The sequence below is a fragment of the Trichomycterus rosablanca genome, chromosome 27 (assembly GCF_030014385.1).
Source record: "Trichomycterus rosablanca isolate fTriRos1 chromosome 27, fTriRos1.hap1, whole genome shotgun sequence".
NCBI lineage: Eukaryota > Metazoa > Chordata > Actinopteri > Siluriformes > Trichomycteridae > Trichomycterus > Trichomycterus rosablanca.
This window is the reverse complement of record NC_086014.1, coordinates 2125617-2150235: the sequence shown is the minus strand read 5'-3', so window position 1 is coordinate 2150235 and position 24619 is coordinate 2125617. Positions and strand designations below refer to the sequence as shown.

The 24619-nt window shown below is 40.5% G+C and overlaps 1 protein-coding gene across 1 annotated transcript in view; it reads left to right on the top strand.

Annotated features, from left to right (window-relative positions):
- The first annotated feature begins 1133 nt into the window (after window positions 1-1133).
- Window positions 1134-24619, top strand: part of cd81a (CD81 molecule a) — a 36873-nt gene continuing 13387 nt past the window's right edge. Inside the window, exons 1-2 of the mRNA XM_062989721.1 lie at window positions 1134-1361; window positions 15159-15273. Coding sequence (XP_062845791.1) covers window positions 1296-1361; window positions 15159-15273 — 181 coding nt within the window. The 5' untranslated portion in view covers window positions 1134-1295. The remainder of the gene's footprint in view (window positions 1362-15158; window positions 15274-24619) is intronic.

Below are 24619 nucleotides of genomic sequence, written 5' to 3'. Positions count from 1 at the left end.
GGGGAGCTCACCACAGCACACTCGTGCAGCACAGCAGGGACAGCGTACGGTCCAAACAAAAACTTTGCTAGGTCTTACTTTCGAGGGAGGCCTTATATTTAGCAATTCAGCAAAACCTCTACTAGGTCTTATTTTCAGGGGATGTCTTATTTTCGGGGAAACACGGTATCATTATGAAGTGGAATTACTCTGTGGAAACTAGAGAATTCTGTTTAATAACAGTCTAGAGTTAAAATAATAGAAATGTGGCAATATAAAGGCCTTTATTTAGAAATGACACATCAGAATTGCTTGATATTAACTAAGTGACATCTACAGATGGTGTACTATCATTATGAAGTGGAATTGTTGTGTGGAAACTAGAGAATTCTTTTTAATAACAGTCTAGAGTGAAAACAATACAAATATTACAATTTAAAAGGCCTTAATTTAGAAACGATACATCAGAATTGCTTGATATTAACTGAGTGACATCTACAGATGGTGTACTATCATTATGAAGTGGAATTGTTGTGTGGAAACTAGATAATTATTTTTAATAACAGTCTAGATTGAAAATAGTAATATAAAGGCCTTCATTGAGATATGATGCATCAGAATGTCTTGATATTAACTAAGTGTAAACTACAGATCGTGTACTACCATTATGAAGTGAAATTGTTGTGTGGAAACAAGTAGAGTCCTTTTAATAACAATAAAAATTAAAGAGCTAAGATTAAATTTTAGTTGACTCTAAATTTAAAGTAAAATAATAATGTCAGGTTATTAGCAACTCTTTTTTTCAAAGCTTGAAATTGTATCCCAAATACAGTTTGCAGGAAGAAATTGGTTTATTTAATTATTTAATTTTTAACTGATATATTTACATATTTTTAACTGATACATTTATATCTTTGTTACTGATATATTATATATATATATATATATATATATATATATATATATATATATATAATTTATATATATTTGTAACTTGTTTTTTTCTGTCATTTTTAAATAAAGGTGTGTGTGTGTGTGTGTGTGTGTGTGTGTGTGTGTGTGTGTGTGTGTGTGTGTGTGAGAGAGAGAGAGAGAGAGAGAGAGAGAGAATAGGCTGCATGATTTTGGACTGTGCCACTTTTCATTGCAGCCGGGGGTGGAGTTGGGTGTTGCCCGTTTGTTTCCACGGTCGGTCTGTGGAGCCTCGCAGTCGTTCTTCAAATCCGAGTTTTCCTCTGAGCGCGTCTGTCTGATCCGCACACCGGCTCCGTGTTCACAGCATCCCGGCCAGAAAAAACAACAACTAATCAGCAACCATGGGAGTGGAAGGCTGCACGAAATGCATCAAATACCTGCTGTTTTTCTTTAACTTTATTTTCTGGGTGAGTGTTTGTGTCTTTATAACTGTGTGTGTGTGTGTGTGTGTGTGTGTGTGTGTGTGTGTGTGTGTTGTGTGTGTTGTGTGTGTGTGTGTGTGTGTGTGTGTGTGTGTGTGTGTGTGTGTGTGTGTGTGTGTGTGTGTGTGTGTGTGAGAGAGGCGCTTTTGCTGTTGCATCCACGGTGCGTCTGTCCTTGTCCTTGTGAAATTAAACAGAATTAGTCTGATAACCAATAATCTCGCGATACTTGAAAATATCCCACTATACAAGTTTAATCTCGCGATATTTCGTTCTCTTATTGATGTACAGCAACAACGCAGAGTATATAGGCCTATTAGATTTATTCACATTAAATAAATGAAACCAATGAACTGATTGCGGTACTAAAATCCAGTCGGCTCGATTTTATTTCCTAAAAAGTGAAAAGGCAATACTCTACTGAAGGCATGAGTATTTTCTATAGCTGTAGAAATCCGTTTAGAACGCTATTTTTGGTGTGCACGCACCCCGCATAACGGTAATTTGCAACCCTGGTTAAATTTTTAATTTTAATTTTTAATTCATCCCCGCTTGCTGTTTATTATTATTAATTAAATGTAATTAAGTATTCTCATTATGTAATAACATATGCACAGATTTGCATTTGCACGGTACAGAACTTTTATCTTTTAAAGTGATGATAATCTCTATGATATTATTTCTGTGGTTATTTTGTGGTATTCCTTCATATTCCTGTAATATTTGTACCATAATGTGTTGATCTGTCAGAAGTTAGTTGTACTTTTACTCAGACAGTGCTTTTATACTTTAATAAAGTATGCCCCACCTTCCCCAGTGTAAAAGTACACAATCTTTCCACTGTTTTCTATTATTTTCATTATTTTAGCACATTTGCTGAGGAGTATTCATCACTGTGTGATTGTTAGTGCTTGTTCTGATGGTTTAAACTGTTTCAGTTATAATTTCTAAAATGCTTATTGGGAAAAATTGAATGAAAAAGAATTTTTGGCTGCTGAGAAATGGGTGGTGTGTGTGTTACATTTGTGGTCAGAAATGCCGAGTCTCAATTTGTCATAACAAACATAAATTTGTCAAATTTTTTTTGCTCTTTCCGTTGCTGTGTTTCCCTGTTTTTAAATGCCCATAAACGCCCCTTCAGAATTTACTGACATCACACAGAGCTCAAGGGTGTGGAACCCTGCTCGGGTGCTGAATAACAAAAAGAAAGCAACACAGATCGCAGTGCTATTTTTCATTATATTAATTGTGTTTTTGATGTATTGTCGATGATCTAGCTTTAGTTTATCTTTTTGATTGTGATTTACTGACACATGGGTGTCTACAGGTGTTTTTAACTTGTGTCCTGATCATGTACCCCTATATTAACTACTTTACATTATTGTGAGATGTAAACATTGTTTTTATTGATAACTTAGTTGTTTTAATGCAGTTTTGTTAGTAAATCTAACTAAACCTCAACTAAATACTGTTATACTTTGTGTAGATGAATGAATACATAAGCCATATTAGGATAATAATGAACAGAGGTGTGTTGCCTTTTAGTGTCAAGTAGTAAACATTTATCTTCGTTCAATAGAAATATTTGACCAAAACAGACCATGCAGGCCACAGGATTTGACAGCACTTTCAGTTTTATTAATAGTAAAAAATGGGTGTGGCTCTGGTGACAGAAACCTAGTGTGTAGTGTAGACTACATAAATTATCACTAAGAGCTTTAAACATGCTTTAATATTGGCAGCTCAGTGACCCAGTGGTGAACACTACATAAGCGACTGTAAGTGATTGTGCACTGTGGCCAAGTTGCTGATCAAGGGGTAGCTCAGGCACCACCCCAAATTGGGTTACAATTCACCTAGTGTGTATGTAACTCAAAAACACGTTCGGCTTTAAGGCTGTAATGGCAGCATTTCCAGCTTTCAGGAAACGAATGAGTGATTACAATTTTATTTTTCGGTACTTCTACTTGCCAATGTACAGTAGAATGGAAATGAGCCATGTTAATAATTGGCTTGGTTCAAGTACAGGACCTTTCTAAATTAGGAAGTGTGTTTATTTAGAATGTTTGAAAGCCTTGGGTAAACAGTGTACAGTGCATACATTGTATATATGTGTGCGTGTATACATGTATACACTATATTATTCACTTAATGTTTAGTGTCTAAAATCCTTTTCTACAGTAAACAAGTGCTGTGCATTATTATACATAGTGGGGCATGTGGGGTTCGAGCCCCAATAACCAGTAAGCAGTTTGATCACTTTCTTTAAATTCATAATAAAGTGTCTAATTATATCCAGATGTTCATTCTAAAATGGAACTGAATGAGTCATGTGTACGCCCGTGGAAAATAACCAAATGCATGCAAAAGACCTCAGAACGTGAGGCACTTTTTCCACACAGATTTAGCCCTGCATGAGCTGAGCTGCTCTGTTCGCTTTTGAGATTCCCATTCGGAAAAGCTGTTGCTCATAGATTTACTGGGAAAAGTGCAGGTTCTTTTTTTAAGATCTTTCGGGGGGAAATCACATTTTACCATCTAACCTGTTAATGAGAAAAAAAAGTTGTGGGGAAAAATAGATTGCGTCAGTTTTTCTAGATCATTATATCAAGGGAATGAATGTGACAGCTTAAACTGTAACATAAGACTACACAAAGGCTCTGGAAAATGTAGAAAGAAATACATTCCAACCATCGTAGTTCTAAAACTAAAATATTAATCTTAAAAGAATGATAATGTAGTACTAAAATTAACATTTAAGTATCTGTGATGTTGTTACAGCCCTCATTTGCTTGGGTGGATCTTGATTGTTCATCCGTTCCGTTTTAACCTGTGGCTACTTCAACTGGAAATAACCATCAAGCGCTTTTTAGATTCATTCTAACCAGTTAGTGGCACCAACTGCGAACACACACTTTGTTTTGTGTAACCATGTCTGGAATGGGCGGAGAGTGGAGCCTTGTGGTTTTGGCACTTCTCGTAGAGCTTGAACATGCAGCGAACTCGGTTTGTAATGGTAACCATCAGTCATACAGCGCTGATGGATTTTCCTTATTCATCTGAACGCTCCTCCCGATGGGAAATTCTATACCATTAGCCACTGCTTTCCCTCCCTTTCCTAAAGGATTTCCCCTCATTTTATATGCACAAGAAGTCGCTGCATTTTTTACCTCATATTGATTTTCCCAGAGCTAATTTACTTTTAGATTTATGACGGTAGATCAGTAAGAAGATCAGTAATGCAGCATGTCAAACGCTGGTCTACAAATTATAAACTACGTTCGAGATACGTTGTGGAATTTGAGTCAGGGTTGGGGTTGTAGCATACTGTGCCCCATCACTGGCATCCCAGCTATTCTCCAACCCTATATCAGTAAGTCACAGGGTAGAAATAGACTCCACCATCACTCTGGTGGGAAATAGAAGAAGCCTAGTAGGGGAGTGTCTAATCAGACCTATTCGATACACACTCAGAGCTTCCCAGAATGAACAGATAGCTCGGCTATATCCAAACATTTGATTTAGGCTGTTTGTTCACTAGCGTGCAGGGTTATTCTCAGATCATTTATTTACTTCAGTGTTAATACTGGGGAATGAAAGAAGTGTTTTGGTGAAACATTGACAGGCAGTCAGACTTTCTGACCAATGATCTCTGCTCTGTTGTGTCATATTTAGTTAACGCCTGGATAACATACAGCCACACTGGCCCTAGGCTGTAATAAGACCCCATGCATTATGATAATAAGGTTTTTTTGTTCATTTACTAGCCTTTTTACTCCAACAAGGTCAATCCAGAAATGCATATTTCTTAACACAATATTATTTTCATGTATATTGTTATTCTTCTTGAGGTTCTTAACCTGTGGCTTCCAGGCCATTTGTTGCCCCCTGCCTTCCTAAGCTAAGAGCTGATCTGCATTAACAATGCAATATAGAACGTTTGTTTACTGTTGGACACAATTCAGTCCTTACTGTGTAAAAAGCTAGCATATATTTTGAACTGTCAGTCTATCATCCAGGCCCTTTTTTCTATTTCACTGCTGTTTCTCTTGGTTAGCAGTCGTTTTTTCTAGCTACTTTCCAGATGACGAACAACCTCAGTTGACAAAGTTTGGCCAAATTTCATTACATCCAGTGTATGTTGGATACGTTGTACATGTCATCGTACGTACCAGAACAATGTAATGCATACAATGCACTACTTGACCCCATGCGGTGGTCTTCCTGTGACCGTATTATATTGTGACAGTCAGTGTTCAGTTAATCATAAACCAAGGTCAGCAAGAAAGTGGGGAAATGGCACTGCTGCAGCTTCCTAGCTGAAAAGGCTGTGTCCCAAATGTCATACTAAATATTATAGTCAAAACCTACTTATTTGACATATATGTAGTATAGTTATGTGGATAGTAATACTTGCTCTCAGGTTGCTCATCAGTAAGCTTAGACTTAGTTTTATTGGGGACTTTTCACTGATCGCCAAAATGACTTTGTCTGGAACGCTGGGCCTTAAATACCTGCCAATGTGTGCACTAGGCATTAAGGTAACCTCTTAATGTAAACGTTTATGTAAGACATAACGTGTGACAAAACTGTTAACAGATGACGAAAATACAGTGTATCACAAAAGTGAGTACACCCCTCACATTTCTGCAAATATTTTATTATATCTTTTCATGGGACAACACTATAGACATGAAACTTGGATATAACTTAGAGTAGTCAGTGTACATCTTGTATAGCAGTGTAGATTTACTGTCTTCTGAAAATAACTCAACACACAGCCATTAATGTCTAAATGGCTGGCAACATAACTGAGTACACCCCACAGTGAACATGTCCAAATTGTGCCCAAAGTGTCAATATTTTGTGTGACCACCATTATTATCCAGCACTGCCTTAACCCTCCTGGGCATGGAATTCACCAGAGCTGCACAGGTTGCTACTGGAATCCTCTTCCACTCCTCCATGATGACATCACGGAGCTGGTGGATGTTAGACACCTTGAACTCCTCCACCTTCCACTTGAGGATGCGCCACAGGTGCTCAATTGGGTTTAGTCCATCACCTTTACCTTCAGCTTCCTCAGCAAGGCAGTTGTCATCTTGGAGGTTGTGTTTGGGGTCGTTATCCTGTTGGAAAACTGCCATGAGGCCCAGTTTTCGAAGGGAGGGGGATCATGCTCTGTTTCAGAATGTCACAGTACATGTTGGAATTCATGTTTCCCTCAATGAACTGCAGCTCCCCAGTGCCAGCAACACTCATGCAGCCCAAGACCATGATGCTACCACCACCATGCTTGACTGTAGGCAAGATACAGTTGTCTTGGTACTTCTCACCAGGGTGCCGCCACACATGCTGGACACCATCTGAGCCAAACAAGTTTATCTTGGTCTCGTCAGACCACAGGGCATTCCAGTAATCCATGTTCTTGGACTGCTTGTCTTCAGCAAACTGTTTGCTGGCTTTCTTGTGCGTCAGCTTCCTTCTGGGATGACGACCATGCAGACCGAGTTGATGCAGTGTGCGGCGTATGGTCTGAGCACTGACAGGCTGACCTCCCACGTCTTCAACCTCTGCAGCAATGCTGGCAGCACTCATGTGTCTATTTTTTAAAGCCAACCTCTGGATATGACGCCGAACACGTGGACTCGACTTCTTTGGTCGACCCTGGCGAAGCCTGTTCCGAGTGGAACCTGTCCTGGAAAACCGCTGTATGACCTTGGCCACCATGCTGTAGCTCAGTTTCAGGGTGTTAGCAATCTTCTTATAGCCCAGGCCATCTTTGTGGAGAGCAACAATTCTATTTCTCACATCCTCAGAGAGTTCTTTGCCATGAGGTGCCATGTTGAATATCCAGTGGCCAGTATGAGAGAATTGTACCCAAAACATCAAATTGAACAGCCCTGCTCCCCATTTACACCTGGGACCTTGACACATGACACCAGGGAGGGACAACGACACATTTATGCACAATTTGGATATGTTCACTGTGGGGTGTACTCACTTATGTTGCAGCTATTTAGACATTAATGGCTGTGTGTTGAGTTATTTTCAGAAGACAGTAAATCTACACTGCTATACAGCTAGTACACTGACTACTCTAAGTTATATCCAAGTTTCATGTCTATAGTGTTGTTCCATGAAAAGATATAATGAAATATTTGCAGAAATGTAAGGGGTGTACTCACTTTTGTGATACACTGTATATGTGAAACAGAGATTACAAAATCATTTATGTTGAAACTGATCTTTTAGATTTCCATCCTCTTGGAAACTTGGCCTTAGCTCTCCTTACAACTCAGGCCAAGGAAATGGCTTATCCATTTTTAAATGGAGACTCACAGCCAAGCGTAAACACTTAAGGCTTTCTTATTTGCTCGGGGGAAAATGTGTGGGAAGCAGACGCCACACTTAAATGTCAAAAAAACACAACAATATTGTGGAGATGAAATCTATTTCCTCCACTCAGAGTAATTAGGCGTATGTGTCAATCATATCGTCTCATGTTACACGTTCAGATCTGCTCGCGCCGTGCAGACAAGCTTTTAATCTCTGTAGATCTCCTGAAATCAAAAATTCATGAGAAAAGTCATTACCCTGCCCACCATCACCGACTTGTCTTTGTGGTATTGACAACCCACCCACCAATTTACTGCTTCCGTTTAATGTCAGATTGCGGTAGGAGCGCGGTAGGCATCACCTCAAACACTCCACCGCCGTGTCTCTACAGACATATGGCCTCAGTATTATGATGACATGTCTGCACAGCTATTATTGCAAAACATCCTCGATAGGAGATACACAGTGTGATAAAGGAGATCTGTAATAGATTTAAGAGTTGTGAAAGAGTAGGATGTGGTTTTAAATGCCGTTTCTGACTCAAACCGAAGCAGTGAGGGCAGATAGTCAAGCCACATGTATTTTTATAAAACTTTTTATAACTTTACTGATACCAGGACCAAAAAACCCTGATGAGCAAGCTTAGGCGACAGTGAGAGGGGCAAAAAAACATAAATATTATTAAGAAAATGTATTTTTACCCCACCCAGGAAGACCATCCCAAAACATTTCACTTCTCCTTTGATCAGAGTACAAACGTTTAAAGATGGGTGATTAGAGATGGGAAGTGACCCTCCCCTCCCAATCAGTCAAACTTTAGGACTTAAGTTTTTTAATACAGGAGGAAAACTAAACACTAAACCTGTGAAAACTCTGTTAAGAAAAACATGTCCCTTCTGTATTTGACGACTTTCTTATTGAATATATTAGTTTAGAAACGTCCTACATTGCTTACTGGGAACATACAGGGGTTGGACAAAATAACTGAAACACCTGTCATTTTAGTGGCTAAATTGGACCAGTCTGGTGGCCAATCTTCATTAATTGCACATTGCACCAGTAAGAGCAGAGTGTGAAGGTTCAATTAGCAGGGTAAGAGCACAGTTTTGCTCAACATATTGCAATGCACACAACATTATGGGTGACATACCAGAGTTCAAAAGAGGACAAATTGTTGGTGCACGTCTTGCTGGTGCATCTGTGACCAAGACAGCAAGTCTTTGTGATGTATCAAGAGCCACGGTATCCAGGGTAATGTCAGCATACAAACCACATCCAACAGGATTAACTGTGGACGCAAGAGGAAGCTGTCTGAAAGGGATGTTCGGGTGCTAACCCGGATTGTATCCAAAAAACATAAAACCACGGCTGCCCAAATCACGGCAGAATTAAATGTGCACCTCAACTCTCCTGTTTCCACCAGAACTGTCCGTCGGGAGCTCCACAGGGTCAATATACACGGCCGGGCTGCTATAGCCAAACCTTTGGTCACTCGTGCCAATGCCAAACGTCGGTTTCAATGGTGCAAGGAGCGCAAATCTTGGGCTGTGGACAATGTGAAACATGTATTGTTCTCTGATGAGTCCACCTTTACTGTTTTCCCCACATCCGGGAGAGTTACGGTGTGGAGAAGCCCCAAAGAAGCGTACCACCCAGACTGTTGCATGCCCAGAGTGAAGCATGGGGGTGGATCAGTGATGGTTTGGGCTGCCATATCATGGCATTCCCTTGGCCCAATACTTGTGCTAGATGGGCGCGTCACTGCCAAGGACTACCGAACCATTCTGGAGGACCATGTGCATCCAATGGCGGTGCCGTGTATCAGGATGACAATGCACCAATACACACAGCAAGACTGGTGAAAGATTGGTTTGATGAACATGAAAGTGAAGTTGAACATCTCCCATGGCCTGCACAGTCACCAGATCTAAATATTATTGAGCCACTTTGGGGTGTTTTGGAGAAGCGAGTCAGGAAACGTTTTCCTCCACCAGCATCACGTAGTGACCTGGCCACTATCCTGCAAGAAGAATGGCTTAAAATCCCTCTGACCACTGTGCAGGACTTGTATATGTCATTTCCAAGACGAATTGACGCTGTATTGGCCACAAAAGGAGGCCCTACACCATACTAATAAATTATTGTGGTCTAAAACCAGGTGTTTCAGTTATTTTGTCCAACCCCTATAGGTACAGTTAAAGCAGGCATCTATAGTTTTCGGAATTGGACCAAACCAAAGCGGTGCATTCTGGGGTAGATTTGCCATGCCAGATTTGCAAGTGTGAGGGGTTTTGCTTACGCCACTATCAGTTGGGACACGATTAACAAGAAAGAGGGGGAAAAAAGTTCCTATTGAGGTACAAAGTTCCTGAGAAGACGTTGAGTACTGATTCAGATCTGTTGCCTCCTCTCACCTTTTCTGGATGATTTAGTGTGGAAATTAAATAGAGGTCGTTTTCACTTTCTATTGATGTTTGTTTTACATTTGACTCTAATGCTGTGAGAAAAGTAACTATTTTTATTTTATTTTTATGTTTTATCACCAATTTTTCCTGGTTTGAATCATGGTTTGTTCTGGCTTACACATCCAGGACAGGACGCCAATCCATCGCAGGGTCTCGGCCACACCCTAACACACATGTAGGCGTCCAACCGGCCATTGGCGCCACCCGAGCACCTTGAAGGAAACATCAGGATATCTGAAAAATACTTTTATGGAAGAATTTCATATATTAATGAAGTGAAAAGCCAGTGAAAGTATCCATTATCATGTTTTATCATGTACAGATGGATTATTTGTAATTTAGGGCTGTATGTGTATAGAATCTAAAAAGTTCCCTCAAAATACACCAGTAATATGAATTAATTCCTTATTTCTAAGGTGTTTTACTTATTAATTTTACTCATATTTATACTGTAAACATGTGGTGCTGTTTGTAATGAAGACAGGTACATATCCAAAATGATTAATCATTGAGTTTAGGAGTTTTTGCCACACCCATTGCTAACAGATCTATAATAACAATTATTCATCATAAGTCATCATGCTTCTGACTTAGTCCCAACATTTTCTGGAGGGTCCTGAGGTTGTGTTTCTGTGGAGAAACTTTACTTTCCTGCACAAGTACTGACCTTAACTTTATCAGCTTTGGGATGAATTAGAACCCAAATTGTGAGCCAGGCCTTTTCGTCCAACATCAGTACCTGACCTTAAGTGGCTCGGGTAGAGGCGAATGTGATTGGGTAATTGGATACGACCAGATTGGAAGGAAAATTGAGGAAAAAATGCTATTTAGGCCATAAACTGAGGGCCAACTGCATATTAATGCCTGATTTATGTGAGCAAGCAATTATTTGCAAACTGGAATTTAATGATGGAAGTTTTGAGCTTGAAGTTTTTTTAAATCCTTTTAGGTAGCCAGCGGACACAGTGACGCCCAGCCAAAGCCTGCAGTCACATTACTGTACCCTGTTAGGATGTTTGTGGTATTTGTGTGTTTTGTGGTACTGAATGATGGGTAATCAGTGGCTCTAGAAATCCCCACACTTTAGTTTCTGTTTCATGTTTGCTTGATCTGCTCAGAACAAGCTTTAGGGAACCCCCTAAATTTCCCTCCCCCTTCGAATTTCAGTTTAGGGCTAAATTGAGTTGATTCACCTAAACATGCCTTGGCATGGGTGGCACGATTGTGTATCTGAAGATGAGACTTGAGCTCCCTCGGTGCGAGTTCAGCCTCACCCTTTGGCACAGCTTGTGTTTATACGGTCACTGAGCAACAGGCAGTTTGGGCTCTGGAATGGACCTAAAAAAAGGGAGGGATAGCGGGGGAGGAACGGGATGAAAGAGTCTCTATATCAGTCCAACAGACACTTACTTAGATGCCTTCGTCCCCTCGGAGCGGTGGGCGAACATTATCCCTCTCCTCGCGGGAACCATCCAGCATGGCAACAGATCGGGTTACAGGAATGAGGCGCTTTGGTCACGCCGATTTTTTTTTCTGAGAAATGTTTGGTGTTTGAGGGAAAGATACTTGATTCAGGGTTTGTTTGCTCCAGGGCTGCCGTGCTAACATTTAAACAGATAAATGAGAACATGAGTGTAAAATCTCCCGTTTATTCTTATAGCCAGGATGTATTTACAGTATCTTGTACAGAAGTTTGGGCTCTGAGTAAAAGCTGATTTTTTTGGTCCAGGTTTCCATTCGTTTTTGTTTGTACTTGCCTGGCAAACAAGGTATTAACCTGGCTTCTGGCTTTTCAAAGCTTTATTACATAATACACAAGTACTGGAATTTCCAAGCAGCACTGGGGAAGCACGGTGGTGTGATGGGGGTTCTCTCAAAAAGTTGGGTACTGTCCCAAATGCCTGTACACTTTCACGCCATCAAACATTTCCAGAAAATCATAAATCCAGTTTTAAGCAACCAAACCAGAGGCAAGTTTAGATTCAGGTGCCTCATGGGCTAGCGAATATACAGTATGTCATGTGCTAAAATAGCCCACTTCACACCAACACCAAGACATTACCAGTATATCTTTACTGGAAATATATATGGCTTTGCATCCTGTTTGAATCGCTATGAAAGACCCTCATCGATGTTCTGCAATCTTAGTTAATCAATCACCTGAATCTTGTCTACATACTTCTCAGTCTCTGATGGTAGAAATGCAAATTTTTCCAATTTCTTTTGACCAATAACATACAGTCACTGGTTAAAGGTTAACCAATAACCGACAGGCTTGTAGCATCGCTTCAAAATTTTAAACACAGTACACTAATATGAGTCTTTATACTTAAAAAAAACAAAAAAAAAAACAGCTTTGCAGTTAGCATGTCAGTAATGTAAAACTTCAAGATGATCATGAACACCGTGAGCAGAACCAGTTCACCATTCAGAACATTATTTTGACAAGTCTGTACTGAACAGTTCATTACAAGTGCTACAAGTACAACTAAACATGCAATATGATTTATTAAGATGCAGTCAGTATATTAAAGCTTTTCCAGACAACATAAGTGTAGTTACTATAAAATGATCAGCACAAATGATCAGTTTGACTTTATATAGTAAGAAGATGCAAAATATCCACATCCTTTTTGTGACAAAGAGAGATTCACATGTGCAGACTCCATACTGACACAGAACAGCTTCCGTTTGTGAGTTTAATGCATAATAGTTTCTTCATTCAGTTTTTTTAATGATATACATGCATAAACAAGTCAGATTAAAAACTCTGTACACAGAGCTGAGCAGATGAAGGTGGGTCGGGGCGTGTTTCAAATCGGTGCTCTTACACTGTACAGACTGTACTGGAAAAGACATTTTAAATAATAACAGCAATAATTAAACAATGATGTTTGTGTAGGGTAACTGGTTAATTATTTACAACAGTGTCTTCCTTTTTTGTTTTACTTTCGTTTTGTCGTTGCAAGACATCGGCAAATCTTTACCATTTAAGTAATGAGCTTCCTCTCCCATGAGCCTCCACTCCCACAAGTCCATCAAGTGATTTCCCAGAAATTACACTGGTCCGTTGTTTCAGTAAATTTTCAATACTGTGGGAGAACAGCACTGTGAGTGGGGAAAAAATCCTTCTGAATTTTACGTGTGGGTGGGTAAATTTCCTTCTCCAGCTGGTCACAGATGTAAAGCTGGGGTCTGTGAAGGGCGAACAGGGGGTCGATGACTGTGTTTTGTTAGATATTTCAAAGGGTAGGGTGGTTAAAAGTGTGAGGGAATATTGTTTAAAATAGTTTGAGCTCTTATTGTCCCAGAATTCCTGCTATAACTCCAATCCAGCTTCCAATCCTGGTTCTCCTCCATTAGTGGTGGATTTGGCTCTCCGGTCACTTGTTAATACAAACCCTGCTGGGCTCTGGGTTGCGTCCCATCTCTTTTTATTTGTGTCCCGCATTCCTTTCGACCGTCTGTACTCTCGTGACGAGGTCCAGCTGCCCCAGCGGCTCTCGGCCCACGCTTCCATTCGATAGTGATTTACTCGGAAACGAGAGGCCCCCTTTCCCCCTTCTACCAACCTCTGCCCACAAAATACAACTCACCATGGTAATAATTTCAGATGGTCAGGATGTGAGCGTCTGACCTTTCTTTCCCCCCAAAGCTTTGGTGGCTTGGTGGTTCTCCGAGCCGAACTGAAGATCACAGAATTCCCAGAATGTCTTCCCTCATTCCTAAAACAATCCAGAGTTTAGACTGCAGAAAAGCCGAGAGGTTTTACCGGATGTGTGTGTTTTTTTTTCTTGTAGAAATGTTTATTTCAGTTTTCCGGGGATGAGAGGGAAGACAGTAACCCAGTACCAGAAGGAAAACAGAGATAAGAATGAGGAGACCAGTGGGTCAGTCAAACTTGCTGACAAAATTACAAACACAGCAGTTTCTCTAAATGAAGGAAGAAGCAGGTCTTGTGTGGGTTTCCTTCTCTAGGTAGATGTAGGGCTGAACTTTGAACTTTGACCGTGCTCGTAGTCAAAACTCACGCTGACCGGTCATATTTCTGAAACTTCCTTGAAATGAGTTCTCGTCTTTTGGTCATGATTCTTTTTTAATATCTAAATAAGTCCAATATATTCACTGTTTAGGCTATAAAGCTTAGCACACAGTTTACAGACAGAACAATCTGTATAAATGAGTGGATAGGGAAGATTTACGTTCTTTAAAACATTAAGAATATACCATAAATATATACCATTTGCTTCCATGCATGCTAATCTGGTTAAGCATTGGTTCCCATAGTAACCTGATTATTTAAATGGTCGTGTACATCATGCTTTAACGATCTAAATCTGATTAAGATTCAATTTGGATCTTGAGGAAAGGATTCCTGGATTTGTGCCCAGTAATCGGGTTAAACAGATCATCTAGACAAAACATTTGTACCATTTTTTTAATATAATGAATTTATTTATCAGTTGATTGCAGCTGCTCATGTTTGTGAAAACTGGGCACCGGATTTTCCCTCTTTATCTCCTAATCTAGTCATTTCTAATTCCCGATTATGAATCCGCTGCTTCTTGTACAACCCAATCTGATCAAGGACAGTCGGCTCACCACACTTCTCTTTAACACGTGTCCAATCTGCGGCCACTTTTTATCACCTGCCAGTGTTGGGTTCCTACACAGAGCTGTATCGTGTATGGAGAGTCACGCTTAGCTCCATGTAACCCCCCAACCTGCGCAAAGGCCAGTAGGAAGAAACCCTGTCCCGTCCCGTGGTGTGTTAGCGTGTTACACCGCCGCGCCACCTGAGCGCCCCCATATTTTATTCTCATTGCCTAGGGAAAGTTTATATAACGTTTGTTACTTCTGATATTTTACTTGCTATTTTTATGAATTAACACCTGAAACGTTTATTGGACTGATGTTCAGTACTGTGGTCATTCAGGATGTTGTTAAATGTGCTGTTTCTTTATTTCTCTCCATCTAGCTGGCAGGATGCGTGATTTTGGGCGTGTCTCTCTGGCTCCGTCACGATCAGAAGACCAGCAGTCTGCTGGAACTGAAGTTTGAGGACAAAGCAGCACCAAGCACATTCTACATCAGTAAGCGAATTCATATTTTGACGTGCTGTTAATAATAAGAATTGAATCGAGTTCCTCTCAATGGAATTTTCCGTTTATCTTAGACAGGCGTGAGCAGATGTGTTCTAGTTACTGGTCTTGCATAAAATCAGCAGTGTGGAATCTGAATTGCTCTAGGATTGCTAGGACGCCTCATAGTGCAGATTAACCAGTAAACGTGAGACACTTGAACGTTACTTGAATGAAATGAAAAATGTTAAATCGCTAAACACAAACCTTAAAGTTTGAACTTCACAGCAAATTGCGTATTACACTGGACTTAATTATAAAATATAGTGCTCGGATCTGTCTTAATAATTACCTTTACTGCCATGGCCGCCACTTTTGAGCTGTGTTTGTGATCATGGTACATTAATTTGATGCATTAGTGTTCAGACATCCACTACTGAAAACTGAGGCTTTAATACGCTGTAACTGTTCTTAGAATGCTTTCTGAAGGCCCCCTGTAACGAAAGGTCATTATGAGGGCAATGTAACACATACAAACCACGAAATGTTGTTGCAAACATGGGCTGTGCTAAACTGTTGCAAATTGTCTGTAACACAGTGTAGTTGTGTAAATGAAAACATGATTTCCGTCTCGGTCTCTCAAACGTTTCAAAAGACGCTTCAGATGTGAAAGTGTGCTGTGTGCTGCATGGACAGTCTTCTGAAAATGATGGCAGATGAGTGGAAGGTAGGTAAGTAGTAGGTGAGTGCTAGTTTAGAGACTATACAACGAGCAGTAAAACCTGACGAATAGACGCCAAAAAGATCAGAGAAACGGATAAATGTGCAACCATGTTTACAACTAAACCATCCATCAGCTTTAATATAGTTTAATGTTTATACTAAGATACTGTGCATTATTGTTTTTCCTACACAATAATTCATTAACATTAAACGGTGTAGATGGAAGCGTGGGCATTTTGACTGGTCTGTGACACAATCAACTCATTACCAGGATTAAAATCTGCAATCTGAGCCACAGTGGGGCTCAATATCAGACCCCATATCATTCATGTACTAAACCTGTCACCGGTTTGTGGCTTGATGATTTATTTTTATACTTGTTTTATATATGTATTTACTGTTTATGAGAATATCTGTCTGTCTGTCCGTCCGTCCAGCCATCTATCGATCCATCCATCCATCTATCCTTCTATCTATTTTTGGCTGTAACATGCAAATGGAGGTGGTGCTAATGTTTTAGTTGATTGTGTATTTCATAAAAAATGTATGAAATGTAAATAATCTGAGACACTTTAATTTACTTTGTTTCTCTCCTACATTCTGTCTTTTTTCTCTGTTGCTTCAGAAAGATCTTGGCAGACATTTAGAAATTTTCCGTCATGATTACATTTCCTGCCACTCGGAGAACTTTCGTCTTCACTCTTGTCCAAATGCAAAACCAAGGCTCGTAAATTTTAGCCTGGTCTCTGTGGGAGCATGTTAGTGGTGACAGAAGAGTGACTGACTGAGAGCTTTTTAGCACAGAGCTTCTCTGTGCTCCCTCTTCACAGCTCCTTCTCTTTATTAGGGGATAAAAAGGCTCAGCTGAAAACTGAATGTCTCTCTTTATTGTGTCCATTCTTATAGGGGACTTTTTTGTCCAACTCTGTTTGCATAAAGGGGGAGTTGAAAACTTTTAGGCTTTACTGGGGGTTTGGAAAATGGGAAAAAGGGGAAAATTCTGTAGTAGATGGTCCAAAGTTTGTCCCAAACGTCTAAGTTATGTCAGAAATGTGATCGCTGTTTGTGTGGAGTCTTTTTCTAAATGTGTTCACAACTTCACCCACATGTTACTTCAGTTTTAGCAGGAGTGGATGTCACTTTTAGTAAAGCAGGGTTTCTTTAAACACTGGATCGTGACCCTTGGGTGGGTTGCAAGCCCAAAAAAACGTGTCGCAGAAATTTTACCACTGAATTGAACCACACATGTGGCCTAAGTGATAAACCAGGAGCAAAACCACAGCCTCAGTATCTATGCAATACTTTAACCGGGCCTTGACCTCCTAGCCTTTAGGGGCCATACATGGGTCAGATGGACAGAGTGGACATTGTAAAACTCTGCGGGTGGCTGTGCTGATTTTTGGGAACAGCTGGGATCACAGACTGAGAGTACAATTACTAATGCAGGGTGGAAATTGACAGGAATGCGGTTTAAATACCGTACAAAGCTATTCTGGAAACAAGTTTGTACTTCCAGAAATATCATGCCACAAGAGCTAGAACTTCTCTCACCAGTTGCACCACCATCGACCTGACTGAGAAGAGTATCAGACTATCACCTGCCCTCTTTGACAAGCTCCTAATCGCCTGGCAGAGGTGGAGTCTCACATAAAGCCATTTCACATTTGTAGATGGTGAATCTGCTCATTCCTGTCGACCTCTGTCTCTCAGACTACCAGATGTGTTTGTTGGCTGACCAGCCAGTTAGATAGCACAGCTGAGCGTCTGTGTTTTGATCCCACAGGACCGGTACAGTAACACTGTTATGCCAAGGATCAGGACGGCAATTCGCTAGCAGTCTGTGGACGTGCAGCCAACAGTGTGATCCCACCAGCTAATGTAGGATTCTTAAATAAAAGACAACTGAAGGCTTTTTGGCTCAGTAAAGGAATCGTTCTAGCTCAGTGCAGCCAATCGGGATTGATTGATTTAATACGCTTGATATGAAGGTGGTTGAAGCACCAGAACTTAGAACTTATTAATCGGAAGAGGTGTCCAGATACTTTTGACCGTATAGTGTATAATAACTTGTCTTTTTTTATTCTGTTTCCTTTATTATTTCCCAATTAAAGGTGCAGTGGTTAAAATATAGTGGGTTAGTAATCCGAAGTCCCTGTTTCAAACCCCACCACTGCCAAGTTGCCACTTATTTTCCTATACTTTGGTGGATTTGTGTGTGAGGTCGGGTTTGTGTACGGAGAGACACACCCTGATTTCTGCGCTCCTCCACTTCTGTACAGACGCCCTAGGCAACCAAGGTCCTTACACAGCATTGGCAACCCCACCATCTAGTCTGGTCTTTCCCACCCAGCAGACTAGAGGCTGATTTTGTCTCGTATATTAGCGGGATCTATGAGGGTGTGGATCAGTTGAAAGAAATTAGTCATCCTCTCTGGATTTTAGGGAAATCCTTAAGCACACGCTCAAGAGATCAACACGCTCATCTCCGCCTGCGATGTGGCTCCAGCGCAGGAACGTCGCCAAGTCTGCACTCGTGGGTGAGCAGGGCAGATCCGATAGTCTGTCTGAATAACTGAATCATCTGCGTTTCAAAAACCCTCATTTCACCACGTAAACTGATTACACAAGTATAAAAACATTAGCAATAACGACCCGTGTTAAGTAATTCTGTAGTTTTTATTGCAGAAGATGCCGTGCAAAGCTGATCAATGTTTTAAAAGTATTGTTTACTGATCAAACGGGGGAAAATGTGTATGAAGCAGGGCTAATGTTCCAGGAAACGCCAACTGATTCCTACTAAGGTAGTGTTCATGTTACAGTTGGCGGCGGTAGCTCAGCGGTTACGTAAACATTTACGGTATTTAGCAGACGCTTTCATCTGAACTCGAATCCAGTGCAAACATTCTTTAGGGTTGGGTCTCTTTCTCAACAACAACTTACATTTATATTTTGGCATTTTAGCAGATGCTTTTATCCAGAGGCACTTGCAAATTGTAAAAGCAGTTGAAGATTAAGGGCCATGCTTAGGGGCCCCAACAGTGGCAGTTGGTATTGGCAGTTGTATACACCCCTTGATAACAATTTACATTCAGTCAGAAGATCAGTTGTGATGTCAGACACTGGCCTGACTCGCAGTCAACATTCCAGTTCATTCTAATGTGTTCAGTAGAGTTGGTCAGAGCTCTTGTAGTTTCTTTACACCAAATTCACCAGACCATGTCTTCATGGACGTAGACTTGTGTACAAAAGCTACAAGAGTTTTCCTAGAAGATAAGAAGAACCTGTAAGTCCATAAACAGCCTCCATGATCATGGCAATGTTAGTCTAGCATGGCTGTACAAAACATTCCCCTCATTGAGTTAGAGATGGTTCATGACATAAGCTGGATGTAAGCCAGAGGAACCCGTGATGATCTGAATGTTTTTTTAATCAGGATATCCAGCCTGTTGTTCATACAATGGCTGCAGGTGAGAACATGCCTCATGATGACAAAAGCATGTGTGAGTTCAGAACAAACCGAACTAACTCATTGTGATGGTGGTTATATTTAATCAGAATTGCCCCTAAGAGGCATCTGAAACTTATCTCAAGTGTTCATGGTTTTTCAAAACAGAACAAACTTCTCATTGTACTTTTTGGCTGCTCATGTATTTTTGGGGGGTCGTCAGAGTGGGTAATTCTGGTCCACATATCTGATTTGGCGACACTGATTTGGATGCCCTTCCTGACGCAACCCTTCATATTGTATCCAGGATTTGGATGGTCACTGGGACGGTCACTGGGAGCGCACTGACAAGTGCACGTACAACTGGCGAGGCTGTTTGGCTACCTACCAGTACGCTCCTCATCATGTCCGTGTAGATGCACGACTGGCCGATAGCACCACTGAGAGCTGAACCCTGGATCTCAGCAGTAGTGGGCTAGTGTGAGTTACACCCCATTGCCCCAACCAACCAAAAAATATATCTAACCCAATAATTCACATCCCAGTTATATATGTACACATCAGATGTAGTATTTACTGTTGCCGACAGCGTTACAGACCATGCTGTTGGGCAACACTATAGTGCCGAATGTAGTGTTAGTGCCTCCGAGCGCCGCAGTCCTAGAGATTTGAGTTTGAATCTTAGATCCGATATAAATGCTTACCAGTGGGCAAACTGGTTGCTCAAAATTGTCACTAAATAAGAGTTAAAACCAACTCATTGACAATAGATACGAAACCACCTTCAGTTCTGGTTGGGTCTGAGCTAAATGGGCATGGACTGTGCCAGCACAGTAGATTTATTGGATTATGCTGGTCATGTTGGCGTTCACTCCCACCCTGTCATTATTCCCACTAAGATCTCTAATCTATACTGACATGAATCAGGCTAAAGCAAAGCAGATGCACTTTGTCGGTCCATAACACGTAAAGTAACGGCGAAGTGAAGACCGAGTGAACGAAACAACGTCTTTGTACCCGTGCCCTGGATACAGAGATTTTATCAGTTTTGCGGTCAGTCTTGCTAAGAGGATCCACAGAGCAGAGTGCTAGCGGCATCAAGCAGGGTTGGGGTGACTAAATTAGCGTTAATGGAAGAAGAGTGATGTATCCGTAGAAACCGAATTACCTGAGTGCTCGTGCTTTGTTAATGCATCGGTCCGGCATCGGCAAGAGCTTTTTGGCAAATTCATGCATCAGGCTAATGGGCTCCTTACACATTAGCCGTGAATTTCACCGCAGTCAATAATGGAAGCACGTCTTCATTCATAAATCTTTGAATTTCTTGCTTTTAAATATTTAAGAACACGTCATAAATTGCAGTTCTTTTTTTATTGATTGCATTTTATGTTGCCATCATATAGAACTTGTAGTTATGCACTCATGAGCCGAATAATTAGGAACACCCGGTTAATATGCTGTCTTCACTTAACAAGACATCCAACATACATGTTTCTACAGTTCAGCAATTCTCTTTTTCCTATTTATGCAGTTTTTCCCCAAATTTCTCCCAAACTAGTTGTATCCGACCCCCCCCCCCCCCTTTATTTAGCAATAAAGAAGATAAATAAGTGCAGTAGCATCATATAGGTGCTTCATCTTAAACAAGGCAGTTATAGCCTAGTTGTACTCTAGCGGTTAGGGTACTGGACTAGTAATCAAAAGGTCATTGGTTCAAGCCTCACCACTGTTAGGTCGCCACTCTTGGTCACTTGAGCAAGGCCCTTAACCCTCAATTGCTTAGATAATATACTGTCACAGTACTGTATGTCGATTTGGATAAAAGCGTCCGCTAAATGCAGAAAATGCAAACAGGACTGTGGACCTGTAGTTATTTCTAAGTATTTAACCTTCATGGCCAGAAGCTCCTTGGACGTACAGTGGACTTGTTTTAATGGCTTGGTTTATTCATGCGTGACTATAAGATTGAGCAACATGTAGAATCACAGCTCGGTAGTTCCTGTTTTGTTTTATTAATTATTATTCAGAAACCCAGACCTTTGTTATCATCTTTACCGAGTCCAAACCCACGTATATTAATAAAACATTAATAAAAGCATTAAATCAAATGAATCTGTACTTTAGGAGTAACAAACTTCTCCATGGGTGACGTTTAGCCTTTTGTTTTAAGGTTAGAAAAAAAGAATCTCAGATTTAAAAAAAAATGGTTATAAAAAACCAAAAGAAAACCCCAGCCTGGGGAAATCCAACACAGACGTCAACAAAATGAGTCTTGCATATTGCATTAGTCATTTCCCACGTACACTCATACAGTGATGTTTGCTGTCTAACTGCAGCCACAAAATGTCCCAGATTTTTGCATAACAATCAAAATGCGAAAATGCTCAGAGTTTACATGATGTAAAGATTTTCTAAAGTCTCATAATAGGAACACACAAATCTCTTTAAACTGGATGCTGAGTGCATTTTTATATTTCATCTGTTTCGGTTTTATTAATATTTATGTTTGCCTTTATGCCTTTGCCCACTATACAGGGTGTCCCTAAAGTCTGGACACTCAGGAAATATCACTAACTATAACTATATGTTTAATAAAATACACACACATACATATTGCATCACAAATAGTGGAAAACACATAGATGTTATTCATTAATATTTAAATGAAATAAAATGTTGAAAAATGTATTCAAATTTATTGAAAATATGCATTTTGCCTGTGTTCAGACTTATAATTATTTAAATTGATGAAAATAATTAATATAATTAATTACAATTAAATAATATAATGTATAATTAGTATATGAATATTTGTATCTATTCTTTTTTATATTAATTTTCATGTTTTACCACCACTTTAACCTAGTCAGGGTTATGCCAATCATGTCTGTGTTAAAGGCCCGACCGTTCGATAGCATGTCTGGTTTAAAACAGTAACTTACCACTATACCACCCAAGCTCCCTTCATCATTATCTAACACTCAATCAAGTCGTATCCTAGCAATCTAAGTGGCATGTCATTGTGATTTTTTTGGTTGTTTTTTGGTTTTAGTGGCGTCCTATTAAGAGACTTTAGTATGCATCGTCGAGCCGAGTTTTAAAGGTAGCGAAGGGAGAAGTGATCATGTGGCCACCGGCCAAGCAGGCAGAAAGATTTCACCTGTTGGAGGACGACCAAATAGAATTGATCCAGCTGCTCAGTAAGCCAGTTATGTTGATGTAGGTTATTTATTCATGGTTGTAGGTGAGCACTTATCTCGTCCCCGGAGACTGGAAGCATTTAAGGCCTCGCAGGCACCAAACTTGCCTTAATATCCAAGAGCAAATCTTAAAGTTCAGTCGCGTTGAATTAAAAACGTCAGCTTTGATTAGACTTGCGCTCCCTGAGCACTTTATTAGAAACATCTGCCTCAAACATACATGTATTGGCCATTTTTTGAGCCGCAGTTACCAGATCGATGCTCTATATAGGTATACAATTACTGACTGTGCTCCATCTGTTGCTCCTCCCTACTCATATTTATTAAATGAAACACTATCAGCACAATATTTTTTGGTTTGTTCGGTGGTTTCAGGACAGTGTGCTCTGTGTAAGCTTATCAAGTATTTCCACATCAAATTTGGCCGTGGTTTCTTCATGAATCACTCTTGGTGCATGGGGGTATTTTCCTGGCATACACCAAACTAATGGTGCTTACTGTTAACCGGCAGCTTCAGCAGGACGGAAATTTGACGACTTTCTGAAAGGGTGCAGTTCTCAGACAGTAGTGGTACTTAGTGTACTCTGTAGCAACCTGTCGGAACCAGGGTGCCGCCTGGCTTCATCAGGGTCAGCCATGGTACGGTGTCCCTGGAGCTGAGAGGGTTAAGGGCCTTACTCAAGGACCCAACAGTGGCTGCATGGCAGAGCTGGGATTCAAACTCTCAACCTTTTGATAGATAGCCCGAAAGCTCTACTTTTTTTAGCCAGTAGTTTCATACAGGACTACTTGTAATTCTGCTGGCCTTCTCTATGCTGTATTTGTCCGAACCGAGCTTCTCGAGTCCAGGGCTGAGAACCAGGAGCGCCGTGTCTACCTCTCATCTATCCCGGCCAGACTGAAGCATTTGTGTGCATTCTCTCAGGCTCAGGTTTCCCATTGATAGTAAGATACATTTACCCCACCCTCTTTATTTAATGAGCACTTTTGTGTGTGTTGGCCATCAGAGTGATGCAGAGTGTTCCTTTTAAACACATTTTAGGCTGCGGTGACTCCAGAGTTTGGCTATAAAGCTATGTTGGTTGTAAACTGTCTGCCTGCAGTGTATCACAGTCACTAAAATATTACCATAAAATGGTAATGATGTTTCAACCATTATCCTGTAGTCCTAATTACACCCGTATCTAGACTGGGTGTGCAGGTTGTTACCGTTACTGGGTCTCAGAAGAGAACTGGGTATAAAATCTTACTTCCTACAGTAGTGAAGGGAAAATATCTTTGTGGCCGTCTGCCATGCCGGCTAAAACACCACACCTGCTGGAGATCTCCCAAATAAGACTGAATTATCTGCTTAGTAAACAGATTTCAGTAAATGGAGCAGTTTTATTGATTTGAAGACCAAACAGTTGCATTGGCTGAATATTTTGAGAGAGAGAGAGACATAGGTAGATGGATGGATGGATGGATGGATGGATTGATTAAGGGTGTGAAGGTCAGATGGGGTCTCTTCCCTGAAACTCTGATGTGTTTTTAGATGTTAACAGGGTGCCATAAACTTTTCGTTTGATAATTAACTGGTGACAATTAATGGTTAAGAGAATCTGACAGTGTGCATTCCGATGTGGAACCATTACCAATATGAAAACAATATTAAATGCAGTAAAATCAGTTTTGTACTGGCATTTTTGTGTGTCTGCTTTGATGTTTGTTCATCGGGGAGTTGAGCTGAGAATTTTATGTTATTATCATCTGTAAGAGAAATGAACTTCTAGTTAGCAGAACACACCCTCCTTAAATTCTTGTACATGGACGTCAGTTCCTCTCACTGACTTTATTTACAACTTCCTGCCCCACTTGAAGCAAGAGAAATACCCACACCGAAATTACATGAACGTTTGTCCCTCACAACGAGGACTAATATGTGACGTATCAGGTACCAGCCTAATTTTAATTTTAAAAGACCCAAATGGGAAGAAAACACCCCTATGCA